The 25,034-nt window shown below is 42.1% G+C and overlaps 1 protein-coding gene across 6 annotated transcripts in view; it reads right to left on the bottom strand.

Moving 5' to 3' along the window:
• The window catches only part of LOC140499854 (uncharacterized), a 262,845-nt gene that overhangs the window by 217,184 nt on the left and 20,627 nt on the right, over positions 1–25,034 (bottom strand). For 2 of the 6 annotated variants that reach the window (XM_072601755.1, XM_072601756.1), the window contains exons 1-2: positions 2,949–3,085; positions 2,214–2,417 (exon numbers count right to left, since the gene is read on the bottom strand). The exons of 2 other annotated variants lie outside the window; for them this stretch is intronic. In XM_072601755.1, coding sequence (XP_072457856.1) covers positions 2,214–2,417; positions 2,949–2,961 — 217 coding nt within the window. In that variant the 5' untranslated portion in view covers positions 2,962–3,085. Of the gene's footprint in view, positions 1–2,213; positions 2,774–2,948; positions 3,087–25,034 lie in introns of those variants that run through there. 2 more of the 6 variants (XM_072601752.1, XM_072601761.1) reach the window with 2 other exon arrangements.

The following is a 25,034-nucleotide window of genomic DNA, read 5'->3' as shown; positions in this document are numbered from 1 at the left end:
AACTTGCCTGCTATTCAGGGTATTATACTTCACACACAATGCTCTTTGACCACAAATCCTGCAGTTATTTTCCTGACTCTATGAGCCATTCCTGTGTGACTCACTCTTTACCCCCCTCCCTCAATTATGACTAGTCCTGAGGAGGGGGGAGGGGGGAACGGGTAGGCTCTAAGAGTCCAGATGGGAAGCCCTTCTAATCACCCCACTGCCTGATCAGCCAACACTTAGAAGGAAAACTCCTGCCCATATAAAAGCCCCAGCACTGGAGTCAAGAACCCTGGATTCTAGTCCTAAACTATGACCCCAACACACTAGATTAACTGAGTGTCATTTTGAAGGTACCAGGCCCTGAACACAGAAGAAGATATAGGTCTCTTCTAATAATGGAAACTGAAAAAAATTAAACAAACAAAAAACAAAGAATAGAAGCCTCTAGTCTTGGAAATCATAGAATTTAAACCTGGAAGGGACCTTAAAAGTCAATACCCCCATATAGTCCTCCCTGCTTGAGATCCAGAAAGAAGTGACTCCATGTGGGCTAGAAGTGTGGGAGTTTGGATTCCAACACAGGTTTTCCAACTCCAAATATACTCAAGTGTTCCAAAAGGGGGATGCCCAATACTCCATGAAGGCAGACACCCTCAGTTCATGAGAGTGAGGTCACTACTAGGACTCCCCACTCCCACCACAATAGCAGTTGGGAAAAGTATCAGGAACAGATACTCTAACTCATCCCAGACCCCAACCCATCCATCAGTGAGACCTTTACCTTCACACACACCTGATCTGTCTCCTCCACTCTTACCACTACACATCCCCCTAGCCTACCCAGACACCACAACCCCTCCCTGAAGACCACGGTTCAGTATTTCCCCCCTCTCTGCTCTTAGGGATGCCATGCCAGTATCACAAAACCCTAGAGAGATCCCTTTGAATGGAGAGCCTACCCCCAGAGACAGCCACTTGTCACCTCATTCTTTGTCAGGACTTTCAGGCTTGAAAGACTATACTTTGAGTCTTTGATTTCCTTCTAGCTGTGTAGCCTTGAGAAAGTCATTCTCTTCTCTTAGCCTCAGTTTCCTTATCTGTAAAATGGAGGGGGAAGGGAGGAGTCGATAATTCTTGTATGACCTACCTCAGAGGACTGCTATGGGAACAGTGTTTTGGAACCTCCAAAATGGAATTTACTGTTGGGTCAATATTTGTTGTGTAAATTATTATTTGCTTTGGTACAGATGAGATTTTGTTACTACAGAGAACTCAGGTTAAAAAAAAACCTCCCTCTACCAACTGCAACTCTTCTGTAATAATTCTTAGAGAGTTGGGCAGAAGGAAGGGGGAGTACTCCAAAAGGCTGAATGATTTGCCCAGGGTCACATGGTCAGTGTGTGTCAGAGGCAAGACTTGTACCCATGTCTTCCTGACCCTTAGACCAGTTTTCTATCCATTAAATTGTCATTAATAATAATAATCCTAACAACAGTCATTATTACTATGATTACAAAAAATGCAAGTGATTCATGAGAATTCCCCACAGCTTCATCTTTTGAAATCATTTTCCATCTGTACAAGGAGAACAGAAGTATCCAAAGGGATAGAGCGTCCTTATGACGATCCCATGCCAGCAGAGAGTCTTCAGGGGGTGGGCATCACTAGAAAATAGTCCCACATAATGCATGAAACCCCAGCATGAGTGGGAACTTTCCATCAAAAGGCCTATTCCCAAAAAGCTGCCACAGCACCTGCCTGGATGTAACTCCACATTCAAAATCTAACTAGGATTCTATCTGTCTCCATAAGAGTCTCTTGTCCCAATCATGAGCTTTACTAAGGCTAACTCCAGCCAGCCAGCAAAATATCTCCAATGGGAGCCCCTTATGAGAACCTTAGCACTGAGACATTTACTGAGAGGTCCCTATCACATGCTGGCAACTGGAAGTAAGGGGTCTGGTTCCCCCTCCACCCATCTCTCCTAGAGGAAGTCCCATTGCTCACCCTACCCCCCAGCTCTGGAAATTGACTCAGCTTTATTCTATACAGGGAAGCTCTCAAAATGATCTAGGATTCCAGAAGCTTCTAGACGGGACCCCAAATATCATCTGCTCCAACTCCCTGTTTTTCAGATGAGGCCCAGAGAGTGCACTGAAATTGCACCTGGTCACCCAAATAGTGCATCCTTCTTCCCTGGCCCCCCACGCTGGAGGTAAACTTACCTGCCCCACAGATAAGTATAAAAAATACAGTCAGAACCAGTGGATGCCTCGGGGGTAAGTGACTCCTCCATTCCATCCTAGATCCGGGTCCAGCCGAACCCCTCAGTGTAGCAGCAGCAGCAGCAGCAACAGCAGCCTGGTCCAGCCAGGCGGGCAGTGTCTCCTTGCTCCTCACAGCCCAAATGAACCCTCCCAGCCCTGGGTCTGGTGGAGTAAAGGAGAGAGGTGACACACCTTGCTAAGCCTCACAAAGTGGGAGGAGGGCCTGCCCTCTGAAGAAGAGGAAGGAGTTGGCAATTGGCAAAGGTCACCTAGCATTATTCGGCACCTTGGGCGGTGGGGACAGGCCAGTGACTAATCCAGGGCAGGACCACAGGGTACGTCCAGCCCCGCCTGCCTGCCTCTGTTCGGATGGATAACCATCCACTTCACAAGCAGGGGAATGGGGAGGGGAGCAAAGATGGAGGCTTCAGCTGGTTGCTCAGAAACCACTCTTCTGTCTTTGGTCTCTTTCTAAGACCAACTAATTAATCTCTCTTGATGGTCCTTATTAAATTTAATTTAGAAGACCAAACTGAGAGACTTCCAGGCCCATTCCCAAAAGTTGCTTTGGGAAAACACTAGAGGCAGCAGCATTTCTGATGTTGAGCATGGTTCTGATCTTGAGTAGGGAAGGTGAATCCTATCACTCTCACGAAGAGACCCTTGCCCACATCCCCCATTCCCCACTCATACCTCTTGGCTGCATTGGTTTGACTAAGCCCTCGTGCTTGGTGGTCCTGCCCTGTCAGACTGGGGCTCCAGGCAGGGCCAGGCAGGGCCAAGCCACATTCTGGGTTTCTCTTTACCTCAGGGAGAGGCAGAAAGAGGAAGCTAGTACGTGAGGGGCTGAGACTGGCTCCAAGGGAGCTGAGGAATGTGAAGGAGTGGAGTGGGAGGGGGCCTGCATTCCCCAAAAGGGGAACAACTCCTGGCCAGCAGGGTGTCTGGTGCTGATGCATCCAAATGGCCAACCCCCAGGATGGAGGAGTAACCTGCTCCACCACACCCACTTGGGAGAGTTGGGGGTGGGGGAGATATGATGGAACCAAGAACACCAGATCCTCTGAGCCAGCCAGATTTGGAGCTCAGTTTTCACCGATCCCTCACTCTTCTACCTCCTCCCTTGCTGGCTTAGTTTGGCTGACTCCTGCTTTGTGGTCCTGCCTTGTCAGACTGGGGCTTCAGGCAAGGCAGGGCTGGGCTAAGTCATGGAGCAGGGAACCACAGTCACTAAAAGGAGAATTCCCTGAAACCCCTGTCCCTTTAAGGGACCCCCAGCAGGTCACAGCCTACTTCACTCCTTCTCATCCTGGCTCAGTCACAGCTTGTGTGACCTCAGACAAGCCTCTAAGTATCTTTGAGCCTCAGGGATTCAATCTGTAAAATGGACAGCCTAAATTATCTCAGATCCCTTAAACCTTCAAACTCTTGCCTCTACAGCCAACCAGGTATATATGCTCCTAAGAGCATAGAGGAGCTGCCAGTCTGGAGAGGATGTGTGTGTGTTAGAAGAATGGAATCATTCTCTCTTGCCTATACTATTATAGCAACCTCCCTGCCAACCTCTCTGCCTCCAGTCCCTGCTGGCTGGATGCCCATTTGCCCAAAGCCCAGCCATATCTACACTCCTCCTTTGCTCAGACAGTAATGAACTCACCAATGCTTATAGCATCCCAGAATGAAGTACTGGAGATCACCAAACTTAAACCCCTTCATTTTACAGAAGAGGACACTGAAGCCCAGAGAGGGGAAAGGAACTTGCCCATAGATCAAGTCTGAATTCCTCATCCTGGTATCTCCTTGTTCCCCATCTCATTATTTTGGCCTCCCCAAAGATGATCACCCCTCTGTGCCTAGGCCAGTGGGTCCCACCTGTTTCTATGCTTGTGTTTAGGCCAGTGATCAAACTTAGAAAATTCTCTTCCCTTCTCTCTTCCATTTCACATCTCTCCTTTTAACAAGTCACTGTCATTCAAATCCAGGATAATCAATATCCATTGGATGTTAGTTCAGTGCATTGAAGAAAGCACCAATTTCACAGGGTGGGACCCCACACACACACACCCTGGCTAATTAGTACAGGTGCCAACCCTTCCTCCATGTCTTTTTCTCCTGAGCAATTACTGTCTCTCCAGAGATCCTCTAGGGAGTTTGGACACTGATTTAGCACTGAAAGTTGAAGTCCCCACTCATGTATAAATAATAACGTAAAAATAAGAGTCTATGCTCACCTCCTTTAGGAAGCCCTCCTGGATCAGCCCCAGGCCCCATCCCTCTCCCAGACCCTGCTTGCACTGGTGGATAGGCTGGCCACTGCTACCCCACACCCTGCACTCTATTGACTCAGGCTCTTTCAAGTGAATGGATAAATTCTGTCTCCTCAGTTACACTGTAACCACATAGAAAAGGGACTATGTTTCCTGCTATTTATCTCGCCTCCTCCCCAACACCTCACAACCTAGTTGGTGCTGTGCCCCAGGGGCCAATCCAGAGTTGCTTGCTGAAATGGAGGTGGAGGACAGCTGAAGCAATCCAGTGCTCTTATTTTCAGTCTTTTTTCCTCCTCGACTAAACTTCTGTCACTGTGGCATGCTGCAAGATGGCAGTACAAAGAGGTGGCATTAATGACTCCCTGTCATCTTGGAGACAGGTCTCTAGTGGAGTCCTCAAGGCTCTGAACTTGGGCCTGTGCTATTTTATGATCTTATCAATGACTTGGATAAAGGTATAAATAGCATACTTATCAAATTTATAGGTGACACAAAGCTGGAAGAGACATGCTTTGAACAACAAAATCAGCATCCCAAAAGTTATCAGCTGGCCAGAATACTTGGCCAAATCTGGAGATTTTTTAACAAGCATTTATTGAACACCTACTATGTGCCAAGCACTATGTTAAGTGCTTTACAGATACTACCTCTTTTATCCTCACAACAGCTTTGGAAGACAAATAGTATTGCTATTTCCATATTGCAGATGAGACAGCTGAGGCAGAGAGAAATTGACTTGCCCAAGGTTATGCCAGATTTGAACTCTGGTCTTCCTGACTTAAGGTCCAAGGCTCTATCCACTGGCTGCCTCTAATATGAAACTTAAACTAAATTTGAGAAGCAGAGAATCATGCTTCTGATATATAATATTCCCCAGGCAACTTTCCTAAGACTGTAAGTTGCAAAATAGTTACAGATCTGCATTAGGAAAGGGAATTTCCTCACTGGAAGTATCCTACACAAAATCATGGGTCTGAGTCAAATGTAAAATGTTTTCCCTTGGGTTCAAAACATCAGTTTCACAAGTACAAAATGGGAAGGGTATAACTAGACAGAAGCTCTGTCTGAAAACGGTCAGAAATTGCAAGCTCAGAGTCATAGAATCTTGGGGTTGGAAGGAACCCCCAAGACAATCTAGTCCAACCTATGCCTGACCAAGAATCCCCTCTGGGGGAATCAATCAGCCAGTTGCCATACGTCTTTGGTTCTCCTTCTAACTCTGATGTTTCCTTCTTGGTCTCCATCCTCTTCCCAGCTCCAGTCGGATGACCTTGTTCACTTCTGAATTCATTTATTAAGCACCTACTGTCATCTCTCTGTAAATCATTCCCCAATCTTAACCTCTAGCTCTGACTTCACTTTTAAACTCCAAACTCAAATCTCCAACTGCCTTCATAATATCTCCATCAATCAATCCCCCAGCTTTTATTGTGTTTACTATGTGCCAGATGCCACTAAGTGCTAGTTACAAACACAAAAGTGAAACAGTCCCTGCCCTCAAAGAACTTATGTTCACATGGTAATGTCTCACCAACACTTTAGACCGCACAGGTCATAGTCATTAACTTTTCCCCTAAACCTAATACTCCTTTTGACTTCAAAGGATACAAGATTTAAAACTGGAATGGACCTTAGATTAGGAAACTGAGGCACAGAGAGGTTAAATGACTTGCCCCAGGTCACACAGTAACCCTCTGAAGTGAGATCTGAACAGAGGTTTCCTGACTCCAGATCCAGTACCTTATATATGACTTCATGTTATACAGCTTTGTGTCCTAAGGTCTCTGTCCTATCTCAGTCAAATTTGACCTTAAAAGTTGATTTGAATCACACATGATGTTACAGCAAGTACTATAAAGGAAAAGAAATCTTGGAATATGATATACCAAAATGCAAAAAATAAAAAGGGATTATAACCAAGAATCATCCAACAACAACCTTACATTAAGTACCTACTATGGGCCAGGTATTTGTTCCATGATAAGGAGATAATGAATCAAATAATCCCCAGATACAATGTGCTTACATTCAAACAAGGCCAGTCTGGATATGTATATAGTAAATAAATATGAATAAATACAAAGTAGTTAAATATAACATAATTTGAAATAGTGAGAGGACTAGGAATTGAGAGAATCAGAAAAGTCTTCACATACAAGATGGTACATGAATCTCAGTTCTTGCTTCTTAAAGGAAGAGAGGGTACCTATTAAATGGAGGTGAGGAAGAAGTACATTGCGGGTAAGAGGGGACAGCTGGTGCAAAGGAGCAGAGACTGGAATGAGTTGATACATATTAGGAATAGACAGGCCAGTTTAGCTGGACTGAAGTACATAGAAAAGGGGATGATATATAATGAGGCTTGAAAGGAAGGGTATAAGGTGCTTTAAAAGTGAAACAGAGGAGTTCCTATTTGATTCTAGAGGCAAAAGGAAACCCTTGGCATTTACTGAATCGGGAAATGACTGTTCTGTGCTTAAGAAATAACTTTGGCAACAGTGTGGGGGAGAGACTGAAATGGAGAGAGATTTTAGGCAACTATTCCAATTAGGAGGCTATTGTAGCAATCAAGATGAAAGGTGATTAGGGAGTGAATTTAGGTGGTAAATGTGAAATTAGAAGGGGCTGAATGTGAAAAATGTCACTGAGGTAAAAACAAGATCTTTAAATTAGAGCAGCTGTTTGACCTAGTGGATAGAGGACTGGACTTCAAATCAGGAAGTCCTGGCCTTCAGATCAGAAAGTCCTGGCCTCCCTGGTTTTCTTCAAGTCCCAGCTAAAATTGCACCTTCTACAGATAGTCTTTCCGGACCCCTTTGTTGATAATGTCTCATTTACCCCACATATTTGGGGCATCCCACATTTGTACATAACTGTTTGCATGTTGTCTCCTTCATTAGATTCTAAGTTCCCTGAGTGTAAGGACTGTTTTTTTCCCAGAGACACTGGAGCAGTTTGCCATTTCCTTCTCCAGCTCATTTTACAGATGAGGAAACTGAGGCAAACAGGGTTAAATGAATTGCCCAAGGTCACACAGCTAAGAAGTGTCTAAATTTGAACTCAGGAAGATGAATCTTTCTGATTCCAAGTCCCAGTACTCTATTCACTGGTATACAGTAAGGGCTTAATAAATATTCACTGACTTGACTGAGTTCAAATCCTGTTTCAGACTTTGGCTGTGAAGTGACCCTGCGTCAATCATTTAATCACTCCCAACTTTATCTCCATCATCTGTATAATATACTTGTTGTCTGTGCTTCATTTTCGAAGAGGACCATGACATCAGGGATGTGATGCCATGACTTGCAAGTGAATTGGATTTAAGTAAGGGAGGGCTGTGCCAAGTCACCAGCTTCGCTTTTTCCTCCAGAGCCATCTGGGCCCAATGACAAGATATCCGGATAATTGGAGATGGCCCCTGTTTAATACAGGTAAGAGAGTAATAAGAATCAAAATAATTTGTAGACCTTGAAACTCCTTCATTAATATTTAAATCCCACTCCTGAAAGTTGCCTTTGGGCAGCCAGTTCAAATTCTACTTCTGTACATTGGCCCTACTATCTGCGTAGCCCTAAGCAAATCATATCATCCCCCTAAGTCTCATTTTCATCAACTGTAACATGAGGGGGTTGGACAATGAGGAAGGTGATGATGCTAATCACTCACCTTCATGTATCACTTTATGATTTGCTAAGTACCTTGCACCTGTTATCTCATTTGAGTCCCCCTGTATTCCTGTGAGGTAGGTGACTTCTGGAGTCCCTCTAAGTTCTACAACCATCGAAGCGCCTTGTGAAACTGAGACCCAAGGCAAGGAGGAGCCAACCCATTTCTCCTCTCTGAAGCAGACTGCCCTCCTGCTTCAGAGAGGCCCAGGGAGTCCCTCCTGGGCTGGCCCTGCCCAAGAAGCAAGTTGGGGTGTGTCTGGAGACAAGCATGAGAAGAATGTCCCTGCCACTAGACCAGCAGGGGCCTAGGCATTGTGAAGGGGGAACTGTTTGCAAGGATGGACAGCAAAAGAGAGAGGATCCTTGCTTCAAGTACATTTATTTGAGTTTTCCATGGGGGCAGACAGCACATATGATTTATCTCTGTATACACTATAGCAGGTGCTCGATAATCACCTAAGCTGGAGCAGGGTTAGGAGAGCTAGCTCGATCTCTGAAGGACAAGTGGGATGTGGAGACAATGTCTCCCATTGCCCACCATGTCAAGAGATCCTTTGGGGGTATCCACATTTTCTGAACCAGTTCAAGGCAAACTCAAACACTGAGTCACCAGTAAATTCCCCTGCTGCCTCACCCTCACCCAACATATACATTAATAACACATTGTTGTCACTACAACCAAGACACACAACCCAGTGCTGATGAACTTGTCAACTGGGAAACCAAGGATTCACGCATGCCTGGGCATTTTCCTTATAACATGATTCCACCACCACCAGTCTCTGTTCAAATCTCTGTCATTGGTACCAATTCCAATCATTAGCATTGACTTTTCCTTCTCCCTCACCTTTCAGATCCTAACTGTCACTTCCTGTCTGTGTGATCTTGGGCAAGTCACTGAACTGGATTCTAGTTTCCATATCTATAAAGTGAAGGGTTTGAACTAGATGGGTGGTGTCAAATTCAAATAAAAACAGGGCCACCAAACTATCCATAAAGATTCTTCTGGATGCACATTACCTTAAAAAGCCACAAATTAACATTATCTATGTTTTATTGTATTTGTATTTATTTTGATAAGTATTTCCCAATTACATTTTAATCTGGCTTACACTGCTCTTGGGAGAGTAGGATCAGTTTGCAGGCCATGTGTTTGACACCTCTGAACTAGATAAGCTATAAATTATTTCCATCTCCCAACCTAAGATCTTGAAGAAACCAACACTTCCTGGATCTTGCTAATTTGGCTTCCAAAATATGTCTCCCATCTGTCTCCTCCTCTCTATCCCTGCTGTATCCTGGTAGTAGCCTTGTTACCATTGATCTGAACTATTATAAAAGTCTATAAAGTATAAATTATTGAAAAATTATAAAATCGTAAAATTACACGTTTAAAATTTCTAATTACAAAATTTTAAATTATAAAATTTTGTTAAATTATTTTATTTAATTTTTAATTATTTTTATTTTAACTTATTTATTCAATTTATTTTATTTAAATTATTAAATTTCATTAAATTTTTTTACTAAATTTAAAAGTTGATAATCATTTTTACATTGAATTATAAAATTATAAAAAACTAGATTATGAAAACTACACATCATTATAAAAGCCTATTATAGCTATTATAAAAGGGTCTTTTCCTTTCTAACCTCACTCCCCTGTCACATCCTTGTGAGATTTATACAATCGCAGGTCTCAAAGATGAACTGGTCCAAACCACACCTAAATGCCCTCTAAACCAAACCTAACAAATGGTCATTCAGCCTTTCTTCAAAGACCTCCAAGGAAGGAGAACACTATTTCCCAAGGCAGCTCATTCCACTTTGGGAGAGCTCTAATTTTTAGAAAATTGTCATTTATCATAATAGCTGGCATTTATAAGGCATTCTAAGGTTTGCAAAATGCCTTACAAACATTATCTCATTTTATTCTCATAAGAGCACTGAGGGGTAGACGGTATCATCACCCCTGTTGCACACAAAACAGGAAAATAAGGTAAACTAGGTTAAGTGACTTGCCTAGGGTCACATAGCTAGTAAGTATCTGAGATCAGATTTGAGCTCAGATCTTTCAGGTTCCCAGTCCAGCACTCTGTTCATTGGGCCACCTGGCTAAATCTGCCTCTCTGTAACTGTAACCCTTTCCTCCTGGTTCTGCCCTCTGAGATCAAGTAAAACAAAACTAATCTTTTGACATGACAACCCTTCAAATATTTGAAGACAGCTCAGATGTCCCTCCCTTTAAATCACTTGTTCTCAAAGCTAAATATCCTCAGTTTGCTTGGTTGAGCCTTCTATGATACCATCCCAAGGCCCCTTTGGTATGTTACTTGCCTCCCTCTAGACATTGACCAGCTTGTGCCTATTAGTACATAGTCACTGAAATCTTCCTAGTCAATCACTCAGTTAGCAAGCACTAACTAAGCACAGACCTAGGCACTGGAGGTGTCAAGACATCTCTTGCCTCTATGGATTTACATAAGCCATCCCTCATTCCTAGAGAGCATTCCCTCTTTTAACAATCACAGAGTTTGAGAGCAGAAAGGCACCCCAGTCGCCAGCTAGTCCAAACTCTACACCAAAGGGATCTCCACAATGTTGTTCTTCAGTCATTTGTGTCTAATTCTTCATAATCCCATTTGGAATTTTCTTGGCAGAGATACTAGAGTATCTTTTTACAGATCATTTTACAGATGAAGAAACTGAGACAGAGAGGGATAAGTGATTTGTCCAAAGTCTCGCAGCTAGTGTCTGAGGCTGGATTTGAACTCAGGTCTTTCTGACTCCAGGCCCAGTCCTCTATCTACTGTACGACATGGGGCAGCTAGGTGGTATAGTGGATAGAGCATCAGTGCAGGAGTCAGGAGGACCTGAGTTCAAACCACACCTTAGACACTTGACACTTACTAGCTGTGTGACCTTGGGCAAGTCACTTAACCCCAATTGCCTCATCCTGGCTCATCTCCAGCCATCCTGACGAATATCTGGTCACTAGATTCAGATGGCTCTGGAGGAGAAGTGAGGCTGGTGACCTGCAAACAAAAGTCAAGTGTAAGTCATGTCATTATTTCTCTGATGGCATAGTCTTCTTCAGCAATGAAGGACGAACACACACACACACACACACACACACACACACACACACACACAGAGTATTAAGTGGTGAACCAGGATTTGAATACAGGTCTTCTGACTCAAAATCCAGTACTCTTTCTGAGATATTATTGATAGTCATTGAAATGGGAATCCAGGCCATCATTCCTTCAACAAGCATTCATTAAGTGTCTACTCTGGGCCAGGCTCTGTGCTAGGCAGGGGATTTCCTTCTTCCCCCCCTCCCCTAGTCCAAATGCTAACCTTCCCCTTCTCACTGACTCTGCTCTCATCTCTTGTAGATTGTGGAAGCCACAAAGGTGACTCGACATAAGAACACAAAGGCGGCTCTCTGGGAAGCCAGGATATATGCCAGTGAGGATGAAGACTGAGCCCCCAAATCTAGGCCAGGCACATGCCAAATAATAGTACAGAACGAATAGCAGCACTGCCCCCACCTAAAGTCCCTGGGGGATTGAGCAGCTCATCTGAATCATAGCCCCCAGCATTGGCAATAGTTAGACAAGATAGATAGAGGACTGAACATGGAATCCTAAAGAAATTAGTTCAAATCTCACCTCAGAGAGGTAGAACTAGCTGTAAGACCCTGAGCAAGTCAATCTTTCAGTTCAATTTCAATCTTCAATTTCAAATTCAATTGGTCTCCTCATCTGTAAAACAGGAATAATGATAGCACCTAACTTACAGGATTGTAATGAGGATCAAATGAGATAATAAGGATTAAGTGCTTTTGCAAAATTTAAAGTGCTATGTTATTATTATTCAATCCCCATCTCAGGAACTGTATAATCCAGGACTGTTCATCTAAACTTCTCAGTGCCTCAGTTTACTCATCTGTAAAATGAAGGGGGTAGATTCCATAAATTGTAAGCAGCTAGATGGTGTGGTGGATAGAGCTCTGGACCTGGATTCAGGAAGACCTGAGTGCAAAGCCAGTCTTAGATACTTTCTAGTAGGATCATAGTATGACCACAGGGCAAACCCTTAACCTATGTTTCCCTCAGTTTCCTTATCTACTTAATGAAGATGATAATAGCACCTACCTCCCAAGGTTGTTGTAAGGATGAAACAAGACAATACTTATAAAGTACTTTGCAAACATTAAAACCCTATATAAATGCTAGTCATCACAATTATTATTAACATTTTCATTATTCTAAGGCCTCTTCTAGCTCCAAATGTATCATACTATGAATCTCTCTGGGCCTCAATTTTCCCATCTCTAAAATGGGGAGGTTGGCCATCAAGGTCCCTTGCAACTCTAAATGAATATTCTTACCATCTAAGTAAAGTCCAGACTCCTTTGTCCAGCCCTCCAGGCCTCCTATAACCTGGCATAACCCTTCCCCCACAGTTTGATATCATACAATTGTCTGCTTAGGTATCTACATTCCAGTCAAATGAATGACTCTCTGTCCCTCAAATATACCCGATTCTAACCTCCCAACCTCTATCTCTGACTGTTAAAATCAATCCTGTTCTTCAAGGGTCAATTAAATATCCCCTATTCCAGGAGGCTTTTCTTCTGTGGTCTCCCTCTCTGCCTCCCCTCAGTCAGAAATAATCTCTCCTGGTTGAATCTCACATAGTCCTTTGTTTTTGTTTAATGAATCAATTGTGCTCTAGTTTCCTGCTAAGGCTGTTTGTATATGTAGCATAATCCCAGGTCTAGGCTTACATTTCCCCCAGCAAGAAGCAGTGCTCTTACCTGATGTATAGACAAGGGGATTCACAGACATTTGTATTGATTTTAATGAAAAAATCAGGTTAGATTGTAATATTGCGAGCACCTGTGTGTGCTAGACTTGGAGTCCCCAAGAGCTAGGATTGAATCCAGCCTCCAATACCTACTAGCTCTGTGGCCACAGGCAAGTTACCTAAGCTCCCTCTAAGATGAGGATTCCAAGACCAGTATACCCTGGCTAGGTCATCATAAGACTCCAAGGATATGTTGTAGGCAAATCAATCTATAAACATGTCAGCTAGTATCATTCCTGTCAAATTCAAAAGGCAACATAAAATGATATGTAGACCAAGGTCAAACTTGTAGTCAAGATCTCAGTCCAAGGCTTGAATTCTAATGGATTCTGGTTAGGTGATTATGGAGAAGTCACTTTAACGTACAAGTGCCCCCAAGTAACTCCCTAAGACTATGCAAAGTATAGAAGAGTTGCTCTTCTACCAGGGGAGAAAAAATTCCTCCATCTCAAGTTGCCTACAATAAGGAAATATCAGTTCTGGGCCAAAAACAAATTAAAAAGTCCCATATTTGCAGTCACATCACCCCATTTGCCTCAGTTTTCTCCTCTGTAAAATGAACTGGAGAAGGAAATGGCAAACTGCTCCAGTATCTTTGCCAAGAAAATCTCAAACTGGGTTATGGACAGTCAGACACAACTGAAACAAATCAACCAAAAAAAAAAAACCCACTTCAGGAAGTGTCCCCAAGTAAATGGACACCAGCTCTAAGCTGGAGATACTATCTCATGAAGAGCAGAAGGCACCATGCCCAGGTCACCAAGCCACAGAAAACTCTAGCTAATGTCAGGGAAATAATTTTTCCCCTGAAGTCTGTTTTAGTTGCATTCCGGAGATCCTGATGACCCCAGTCCAGAACAATGACTTTACAACACTCCCTTCCTTGTGTGAGGAGGTAATAGCATCACATGCTTCAAATTTGATGGGTGCCTGGATTCTACCCTGTGAGTCATAGAGATTAAAGCCTCATCTTTACTGTCCCAAATCAAGCTTGTTCCTTTTATTGTAGTTATTTTCCCCAGTGGGATACAAAATCATTCTAATTTCCTGACAACATGGTCTTCTGCTTTCTTGAATGAAATTCCTGGAAAATTGCCCTTTATTGCTATCTGACATATCAAATATGTGTGTGTGTGTGTGTGTGTGTGTGTGTGTGTGTGTGTATAATTACACTAATTACATATACTTTTGAGAGAGAAAGAGAGAGATGAGTTACGGTTTTGATAGACAAGAGACAACTGTGTTTTTCCTATGTTCTTTGTCCTTACTCCCAGGAACCATAATGGTTACTGACTGGTAGCAAAGGGGCATCCAAAAGGAACAGAACCTTCTTCATATTGATCACAGGAAAGACATACAGTTAACCAAGCACCTTAAAAGCATGAGGTCATTTGGGAAATGCAAACTACATGGGGGAAAATGGTAGTTCTTAACTCTTGACTCCTTTGAGTCTGGGGCTATCTCTTTGTAGCATCCTTATTTGGAAGACACTAAGTCCCTAGTCAGGGTGGGGGACCTGCTTAGACTTTGCTGACCTTGAACTTGGGTTTTAATAGTTCCTTTACTTTCCATTCCTGAATGTAATCACTTAATAACAGGGCTGAACTTGTTAGATGCTCATCTGGGACCTTTCTCGGCTTGTTGTTTCTGGGATTCTGTTTAAGGTGACCATGCAGACAACCAACAAACCTCCCTTTGGATTTGGAGAAAACCACCAATCCCACTGAATCTGAGTTTAGCTTATCAAGTCTCACAGTACCTGATAAGGGACTGAGAAATAATTAAACCCGCCCATGAAAAATAGAATAAACAAATGAATGAATGAATGGATGGATGGATTATAAATAGATAAATGAATGAATGATTGAATGAAAGACAATCTATGGTAAAAACCATCCCCAAAGAATTTGAAGGTATGTTCTCTGTAGCCTACTCTGGGGATCTTGGCACAGCACTCCAGTGCCACCATTTTGTATCCTACAGGGAGATGGAACTATGAGGGTAGGAAGCAGAAGTGAGCTATATGAGAACAGGGGAGAGGGGAGGAAGGAGATAGTGGAAACTGTTGCCTCTTTGCTCAGTGGATGAGGGCACACCTAGAACCAGAGACAAGCATGGATAAAGTTCTCTAAAATAGAAGCAAACAAAACTGATCTCCCTCCTCAGTCACATGTCTTCAAATCTTCAGTTTCCTTCAAGGCTCAGCTCCCGTGTCCTCTCCCACAGGAAGACTTCCTGGTCCCTCTAAGGGTCATTTCTCTCTCCCTTCTCAGATTATCGTGTATGTATTACATAAATATATATGTATTACATACATGTACATAATACATGTCACATATATGTATTATATGTGTGTATGATATGCATATATCATGTATATACATGATATATCTTCACCCACTCACTCCCTCATGTGAATCCCTTGGTGAGAGAACCTAGATTTACTTTTATATAAAAAAAACCCAGCACCTAGCATAAGTTCCTGAACACAGTAGGTGCTTAATAAATGCTTCTTGGATGGGATTAGACTAGAAGAATCAGCATAAAATAAAAGACATCAGTCACCTGTGAAAATTTGCTGAAGACATTATCTCCCTGACTGAGATGGAACAGACTACGAACTTTACCAGCTCTGGTTGGCCACAGTCCAACTTTGTTAGTCAATCCTCCAATGACTCATTCATTTTCCCAGACACCTTAGTACCAGGAAACAGGTGTCCTGAATAACGGACTCCAAGACTGCAGTCACTGGAAAGGTATTTCATAGAACTGCAGGATATCAGAGCTGAAAGGGACTTTCAAGCAACAGAAATGAACAATTTAAAAAAATAGAATGTCAGACCTGGGAGGGACCTTGAATCAATGAACCCAGAATGTCAGACCTGGGAGGGCCCTTAGAACACAGAAAGTCAAAGCTGAGGGAGAGGCACACATTAGATCACAAAGTGTCAGAGTTTGGAGAGATCTTAAAACTAGGCAGATCAGTACCGGGAGGCTTTCTCTACTCATAGAATGTCAGAGCTTAAAAGGACCTTAGAATAGGGAATGCCGGAGCTGGAAGGACCTTAGAGCACAAGTTGTCAAAGCTACAACTTAGAACACAGAGTGTCAGGGCTGGGAGAGCTCTTAGAACATGAAATGTCAGAGTGGGGAGGGTGCTTTCAGTAACCACTGAAAAGAGTCTTACGATATAGAATATAAATTGTCAGCTAGAATTGACCTTAAAACACAGAATACCAGAGCTGGAAGGGACCTGAGAGAACATCTCATTCAACACTTTAATTTTACAAAGAAAGAAATTGAGAATGAAAGAAGAGAAAGGGTTTGTCCAGAGCCCCATACACAGGGAGCCAGCCAGGGGCAAGACCACAACTAGATGCTAACTCTCCTAACTCCTGGGGCTGTCTCTACCCAGCCATACTGCCATACACAACATGAGTGATGCCTGGCTTAAAAAAAAAAATCAGCGTGTGTGTGTGTGTGTGTGTGTGTGTGTGTGTGTGTGTGTGTGTGTCTGGGTAGCCATAATTCATATTTTTATGGTGCTTTATATATGATTCTCACAACAAACCTGGAAGACAAAAGTACTGCTGTTATCCTTACTTTACGGATAAGGACAGATAGAATAAATGATTTGCCCAGGGTCACACAGCTAACAAATATCTAAGGAAGGTTTGAACTCCGGTCTTCCTGATTCCACTATACCAATGCCTCCTCTCAAGCTAGCATAAATACCAACGGAGGACTGTAGATCTTAATCTGAAAGAAGCCTCAAATTCTATCAAATCCAAAATCAAATCCAGCACCCTTCAATTTATAGAAGAGAAAACTGGGCCCTACAGAGATTAGGTGTCTTGCCCAAGGTCATATGGCTAAAGTCAGAGGTGGGATTTCAACCTAGGTTTTCTGACTTTTGAACTAGTGTTCTTTCCACAGTGCCATGCTTTGTTTAAGCTGCTGGTGTCCAAGGTATTTTATAAAGGGAAGTGAAAGGACATATTAAAACCACCATAAATCCCTTCCCTAATCTCCCAGTGGAAACCAATCTCCTTCTCTTTACATTTCTACTTCATCATTTAGATCTCTCCTTTGTACTTATTTCACTCCCCATTGCATCATAATTTGCGGAATTATAGATATCCCCAATTATGGGAGTAGCCCCAAAGGGAATACTAGATGTAAAATGGAGTAATAATCCTGCCACACCTGCCTCAAAAATTATTGTAACTCCTAAGTGAAATACAGTATACAAAGAGATTTGCAAATTTTAAAGCTCTTTATTTATAAAATAAAAGTCTACTGTTACTCTTCTTGTCCAAATTCCAGCTCTGCTACTTAATAACAGACAAGTCCCTTTTCTCTCCTCTTTTTCCTTCTATGTATAATGAAGGGCAAGGTGGGAATAAATGAGCTTTCAAGGCCTTCCCAATTCTGTATTTCTGTGAGATTCCTAATGTAGGTGTTGCATGAACTGTCTTTTGGTCAGTTTGACTAGCCACCGCCAATAAACCAGCATGAACCAGAAACAGGGACATTGCCATTTTCATTCACTCATAGTGAGACACACTCCTCCAGCAGTTGATGGACATGTGTGTCCTGTATGATTAGGGTAGTAATACTTATACATGGTATGAGACAGAGAAAAAAAATGGCTCCTTCTTCCAGTCCCTATAGCCGGTTATACAAAGCAAAAAAAAAAAAAAAAACCATACTGGTTAAGGAGAATGTGTAGCATTATAGTATTATATTATTATATAATTATTATTATTATCATTATATTATATTATATTATTATTGTAGGAGATAGAGAAGGAAAGTGTTCTTGTCAGTAAATCTAGCTGCACTATAAAGAGAAGATGACGCCATTTGTGAGATGAGATAAAGAAGGGCATCGTCAAGTCCTCCTTTTATAGTAGTGAAGGAAGAAAGAACATATTGAAGAAAATCAACTATTGTAATGTGGTCCTGTGTTTCATGCAAGAGTCACACAGAAAAAATGTCAAGTACAAAACAAAAGAGAATTCATTGTGTTGCTTCTTAACAGGCCAGTATTAGCTCTTAAAAATCCACTTTTAATAGTTTCTAATCTTAGATTAGAGTCCCTAAGGGAGAAGGACTGTCTTATCTAATTTTTCAATCTCTCCTTAAGCAGGTGACTGCTCTGAATTGGACTTAAGTAAGTGTTTGTTGTGTGGGTGAATGAATGAATGAATTTCTATACCCACTCTTAGAAATGTTCTACAAGAATAATAACAAAAATAATTGCTACTCAGTGGTGCGTTAGCAACCTATCTACCTACCCAAGCATTTCATCTTGGCGAGGAAGCAACATCAAAAGGTGGTACTAGAGTTACACTGTGAAATTATAAAGACCAGGTTTGACTCCATTTTCTAAGAAAACAACCTTGATGGAGAAGTGACCTGGTAATTGCTTTTTCAGGAATAGCATACTCCACCCACCACCTACTCCCAGTCACAGTGACCCAACACCCAAAGTAAAGAAAATTCTCACCACCAAGAACTCCAGGGTAAGATGCAGAGAACCTACCTTCCAATTTTTTGAAGATGGTTTTACCATGGATTGTCCTTTATTCATTCATTCCTTTATTCCTTTATCTATTTATTCATAATCCATCCCATCCATCCATTCATTCATTCATTTGTTTGGTTTGTTGGTTCAAATGGTTCAACATCAGAAGCAAATATGGTTTTATCAGTGGAAATGGACATTAAAGAAGACATGAGTCAATGACTTAATCTCAGTTTCTTTATGTGTATATAAAGAACCAAAGAAAAGCCTTGTACTTCATTTAGGTCAATCAATCCATAGTTTAAACTGGATATTATGGAATTTTCCTAACCTTATATGAATAAATCCTTAATCAGTCTGAAAGGATCATAGTACTTTGGCCATTGAATGAAGGCAGATGGTACCATACAAGAAATACCTTTTGAATGACTAAATCAGACACACACCTCTGGGCCTATGTATAAATATAGCAGCCAATCAAGCAATAAATAAACCTGTTTAGTAGTGGAGAACTCCAGGATAATAATAATGATAATAACTAGTATCTGCTATATGCCAGGCACTGTGCTAAGTGCTTTACAAATATTATCTCATTTGGTCCTCACAACACTGAGGGCGTTGGGGGGAAGTTTTATTATTATCACCATTTTACAGTTGAGGAAACTAAAGCAAGCAGAGGTTAAGTGTCTCTACACCTTAAGGGCCATGGGATCTTTCCATCTGATTTGTGTCTGAAACCTCCTATATATGTTGTTTCCACCTCACCCCCCCATTAGAATGTGAGGTCCTAGAAAATTGGGAATGCTTCACTTTTCTACTTGTATCCCCAGTGCTAAATAAAATTCTTACAAATGCTTTTTCATTTATTCAGAGGACAGAGTAAGTCTTTTGGCAGAGCTGGAGACCTATGGTTATAGAGTTCCTTTGCCATACCATTCTCCCTCATGATCTCCACCTCCCAGCTTCCCTGACTGTCTTTGAGTCTCAGTTGAAATCCCATCTCTACAAGAAGCATTTTCCCACTCTTCCCTCTGAGACTATCTCAAATTTATCCTATTTCTATTCTGTTTGTGTGTTGTGTCACCCATTGGATTGTGAGCTCCTTGAGAGCAGAAACTGTCTTTTGACATTCTTTTTATCCCTAGCACTTAGTCAAGTTTTCTACTCAGCTCTACTCTTTTCACCAAGAATGTTTGAAAGTCCTCTATTTCATTGAATAGAGGAGCAGAGCCAAGATGGTGGAGCAGAAAGATGCACATACACTAACTCTTCCCCCACAGCCCATAAAACACCTGTAAAGAAGTACTCTCAACAAATTCTGGAGCAGCAGAAGCCACAGAACAATGGAGTGGAGGAGATTTCTAGCCAAGGGTGACCTGAAAGACTGACCAGAAAGGTCTGTCACACCAGACACAGAACAGAGCACAGCCCAGCCTTGGCCACATGGCACCAGGAAGAGCAGGACTAAGCAGGCTTCAGGGACAGAATCTCCAGCAGCAGGGCAGATCCTTCAACCCACAGGCACTAAAAGTCAGTGAGAGAGTTTTTCAGCTGGATGAGAAAGGAGCAGGGTGTTCCCATAACTCAGGCCACCTCAGGTGGCAGCAGCACAGGCAACAGCAGATGGGGGCTCCCAAGGCAGGCAGCAGCCAACATCCATTGTTGAAGGCCTCATAGCAAAGCCCCTGAGGGAACTGAGCCCTGTGTGGTGGCCCTGTCCCCACCTGAGCAACTGATCTTAATCTCACACTGAATAGCAGCCTTGCCAACACCTAAAGTCCCTGGGGGATTGAGCAGCTCATCTGAATCTCAGCCCTCAGCGCTGGCTTTGTGGAACTGTAGGTGAGGTGGTTGTGCAGAGGAAATTCAGAAGTCAAGTAACTGACTGGGAAAATGCCCAAAAAAGGGGGGGAAAAAAGAAGAACATAGCAGGTTACTTTCTTGGTGAAGAGGTGTCTCCTCCCATCCTTTTGGATGAGGAAGAACAAGGCATATTGTCAAAGGAAGTCAAGGCCCCTGCCTCCAGGGTCTCCAAAGGAACTTAAACTGGGCTCAGGCAATAGAAGAGCTTGAAAAGCAAGTTAACAGCTTGCTAAAGGAGAACCAAAAAAATGATGAGGAAAATAACACCCTTAAAAAGAGGCTAACTCAATTGGAAAAAGAGGTCCAAAAAGCCAATGAGGAGAAGGAGGCTTTAAAAAGCAGAATTAGCCAAATGGAGGAGAAGCTTCAAAAGCTCACTGGACAAAATAGTTCGTTGAAAGAGAGAACTGAGTTCAGGGAAATGAATGACTATGAAATAAACCAAACAGTTAAAAAATAAAACCAAAAGTTTGAAAAAATAGAAGATAATGTGAAACATCTCATTGGAAAAACAACTGACCAGGAAAATAGGTCCAAGAGAAACAATTTAAAAATTATGGGACTATCTGAAAGCCATGATCAAAATAAGAGCCTAGACATTATTTTCCATTAAATTATCAAGGAAAACGGCCCTGATGTTATAGAATCAGAGGGAAAAATAAATATTGAAAGAATCCACCGATCATTTTCTGAAAGAAACCTGAAGAGAGAAACTCCTAGGAATATTGTGGCCAAATTTCAGAGTTCCCATATCATGGAGAAAATACTTCAAGCAGCTAGAAAGAAACAATTTGAATATTGTGGAAATAAAATCAGGATAACACAGGATCTGGCAGCTTCAACATTAAGGAATCAAAAGGCTTTGAATAGGATATTCCAGAAGTCAAGGGAACTGGGGTTAAAACCAAGAATCACCTACCCAGAAAAACTGAGTATAATACTTCAAGGGAATAAATGGTCATTCAATGATATAGAGGACTTTGAAGCATTCATATTGATGAAAAGACCAGAACTGTATAGAAAATTTGACTTTCAAACACAGGAATCAAGAGAAGCATGAAAAGGTAAACAGGAAAGAGAAATCATAAAAGACTTTCTAAAGCAGAATTGTTTACATTCCTACATGGAAAGAAAATATTTATAACTCTTGAATCTTTTCTCAGTATTTGGGTAGGTGGAGGGATTACACACACACACACACACACACACACACACACACATACACATATATAGACAGAGAGTACAAGTTGTGTTGAATCAGAAGAGATGATATCCAAGCAAAAAAATAAATAAAATAAAATTTAAGGGGTGAGGGAGGAAAATACTTGGAGGAGAAAGGGAGAAATTGAATGGGGCAGGCTATAACTCATAAAAGAGATAAGAAAAATCTTGTTCAATGGAAGAGAAAAGGGAGAAGGAGAGAGGGGGGAAAGTGAAGCTACTCTCTCCACATGTGGCTGAAGGAGGGAATAACATGCTCACTAAATTTGGTATGAAAATCTATCTTACACTACAAGAAAGCACAGGAGCAGGTGACAAGTGGGGTGAGGGGAATGATAGAAGGGAGGGTAAACAGGAGAAGGGAAAAATAGAACTAGAAATAAACACTTTTGGGAAGAGACAAGGTCAAATGAGGGAATAAAAAAATAAGGGGGGTTAGAGTAGTATAGAGGGCAATATAGTTAGTATTACACAACATGATTATTATGGAAGTCTTTTGCAGAACGACACGTATTTAGTCTTAATTGCCTGCCTTCTCAGTGGGGATCAGTAGGGAGGAAGGGAGGGAGAGAAGTTGGAATTCGAAGTATTAGAAACGAATGTTGAGAATTTTTATTGCATATAACCGGGAAATAAGAAACACAGGGAATGGGGTATAGAAATTTATCTTGCCCTACAAGAAAAGAGAGAAGATGGAGATAAGGGTTGGTGATAAGCATGATAGAAGGGAGAGTACATTGAGGGAAAGGGTAATCAGATGCAAGGTATTAGGAAGTGGGGGGAGGGGAGTGATGAAGAGAAAAATTGGACATGTTACAAAGCGAAGTAAAAGCAATTAGTATTAAAACAATTGACTGAATTAATTACTGAGAATAAATCAAAGACATCTTTAGTTTGGGGAAAAGAATTTTAGTCTAAATTTCCTAGAGGCAGGTAGCCTCGGGTAAAATTTGGCATTGATGGAAAAGTTAAGGTTTTAATGGTAAATTTGATTTTATGATTGCTATTTAATCAGGGACTAGAATATGTATAAACAGGCATGTAAGCCACTTAAGACTTGCCTCAAAAGATGTTCCTTAACCAAAGTGAAATTATAGTCATATTTGAAATCTGATTATTGGAACTTGCTGTGTTAAGATGCTATGGGAGGGGCGGAGCCAAGATGTCGGAGTAGAAAGACGCACATACACATAGCTCCGAACCCACAACCCATAGAACAGCTACAGGGAAGTAACTCACGGTGAATTCTGCACCCAGAGGCCACAGAACATTGGAGCGAGGGAGATTTCTGTTCCAGAGAGACCTGCAAACCTCTCACAAAAGGTCCGTCGTGCTGCAGACGTGGAGCCCAGCCCAGACCTGCCACGGCCGCAGCACCAAGAGATACAGATCCGAGCAGGCTTCAGGGACGGGATCTCCAGTGGCCGCACAAGTCCCTCCACCCACAGGTGACGGGGGTTGGTGAGAGAGTCTCTTTGGCGGGTTGAGAGGGGAGTGGGGTGCCCCCATGATTCGCGCCCCCCTGGGAGGCAGAAGCTGAGAGGCGGCTGCAAACAGGGGCTCCCCAAGGGGGCAGGAGCCTGGATCCATTGTGGAAGGTCTGTGCATAAACCCCCTGAGGGAACTGAGCCTGAGAGGTGGCCCTGCCCCAACCTCAGCACCTGAACTTAATCTCACACTGAATAGCAGCCCTGCCCCCACCAAAAGCCCTAAGGCTGGAAGCAGCATTTGAATCTCAGTCCCAAAACTCTGGCTGGGAGGACCAGGAGGCGAGGTGGGTGTGAGGAGAATATTCAGAGGTCAAGTCACTGGCTGGGAAAATGCCCAGAAAAGGGAAAAGAAATAAGACTATAGAAGGTTACTTTCTTGGTGAACAGGCATTTCCTCCCTTCCTTTCTGATGAGGAAGAACAATGCTTACCATCAGGCAAAGACATAGAAATGAAGGCTTCTGTGTCCCAGCACACCCAGTGGGCTCAGGCCATGGAAGAGCTCAAAAAGAATTTTGAAAATCAAGTTAGAGAGGTAGAGGAAAAGCTGTGAAGAGAAATGAGAGACATGAAGTCAAAGCATGAACAGCAGATCAGTTCCCTGCTAAAGGAGACCCAAAAAAATGTTGAAGAAATTAACACCTTGAAAACTAGCCTAACTCAATTGGCAAAAGAGGTTCAAAAAGCCAATGAGGAGAAGAATGCTTTCAAAAGCAGAATTAGCCAAATGGAAAAGGAGATTCAAAAGCTCACTGAAGAAAATAGTTCTTTAAAAACCAGAATGGCACAGATGGACGCTAAGGACTTTGTGAGAAAGCAAGATATCACAGAACATAGCGAGAAGATTGGAAAAATGGAAGATAATGTGAAATATCTCATTGGAAAAACAACAGACCTGGAAAATAGATCCAGGAGAGACAATTTAAAAATTATGGGACTACCTGAAAGCCATGATCAAAAGAAGAGCCTAGACATCATCTTTCATGAAATTATCAAGGAAAACTGCCCTGAGATTCTAGAACCAGAGGGCAAAATAAATATTCAAGGAATCCACAGAACACCGCATGAAAGAGATCCAAAAAGAGAAACTCCTAGGAACATTGTGGCCAAATTCCAGAGTTCCCAGGTCAAGGAGAAAATATTGCAAGCAGCTAGAAAGAAACAATTCAAGTATTGTGGAAATACAATCAGGATAACACAAGATCTAGCAGCCTCTACATTAAGGGATCAAAGGGCATGGAATAGGATATTGCAGAAGTCAAAGGAACTAGGACTAAAACCAAGAATCACCTACCCAGCAAAACTGAGTATAATACTCCAGGGGAAAAATTGGTCTTTCAATGAAATAGAGGATTTTCAAGTATTCTTGATGAAAAGACCAGAGCTGAAAAGAAAATTTGACTTTCAAACACAAGAATGAAGAGAACCATGAAAAGGTGAACAGCAAAGAGAAGTCATAAGGGACTTACTAAAGCTGAACTGTTTACATTCCTACATGGAAAGACAATATTTGTAACTCTTGAAACATTTCAGTATCTGGGTACTGGGTGGGATTACACACACACACATGCACACACGCACACATACATAGAGACAGAGTGCACAGAGTGAATTGAAGAGGATGGGATCATATCTTAAAAAAAAATGAAATCAAGCAGTGAGAGAGAAATATATTGGGAGGAGAAAGGGAGAAATGGAATGGGGCAAATTATCTCTCATAAAAGAGGCAAGCAAAAGACTCATTAGTGGAGGGATAAAGAGGGGAGGTGAGAGAAAAACATGAAGTCTACTCTCATCACATTCCACTAAAGGAAAGAATAAAATGCACACTTATTTTGGTAGGAAAACCTATCTCACAATACA

Source organism: Notamacropus eugenii, chromosome 4 (genome assembly GCF_028372415.1).
Source record: "Notamacropus eugenii isolate mMacEug1 chromosome 4, mMacEug1.pri_v2, whole genome shotgun sequence".
Lineage (NCBI taxonomy): Eukaryota > Metazoa > Chordata > Mammalia > Diprotodontia > Macropodidae > Notamacropus > Notamacropus eugenii.
Note: the sequence above shows the minus strand (reverse complement) of the source record. Positions and strands in the feature narration are given on the sequence as shown.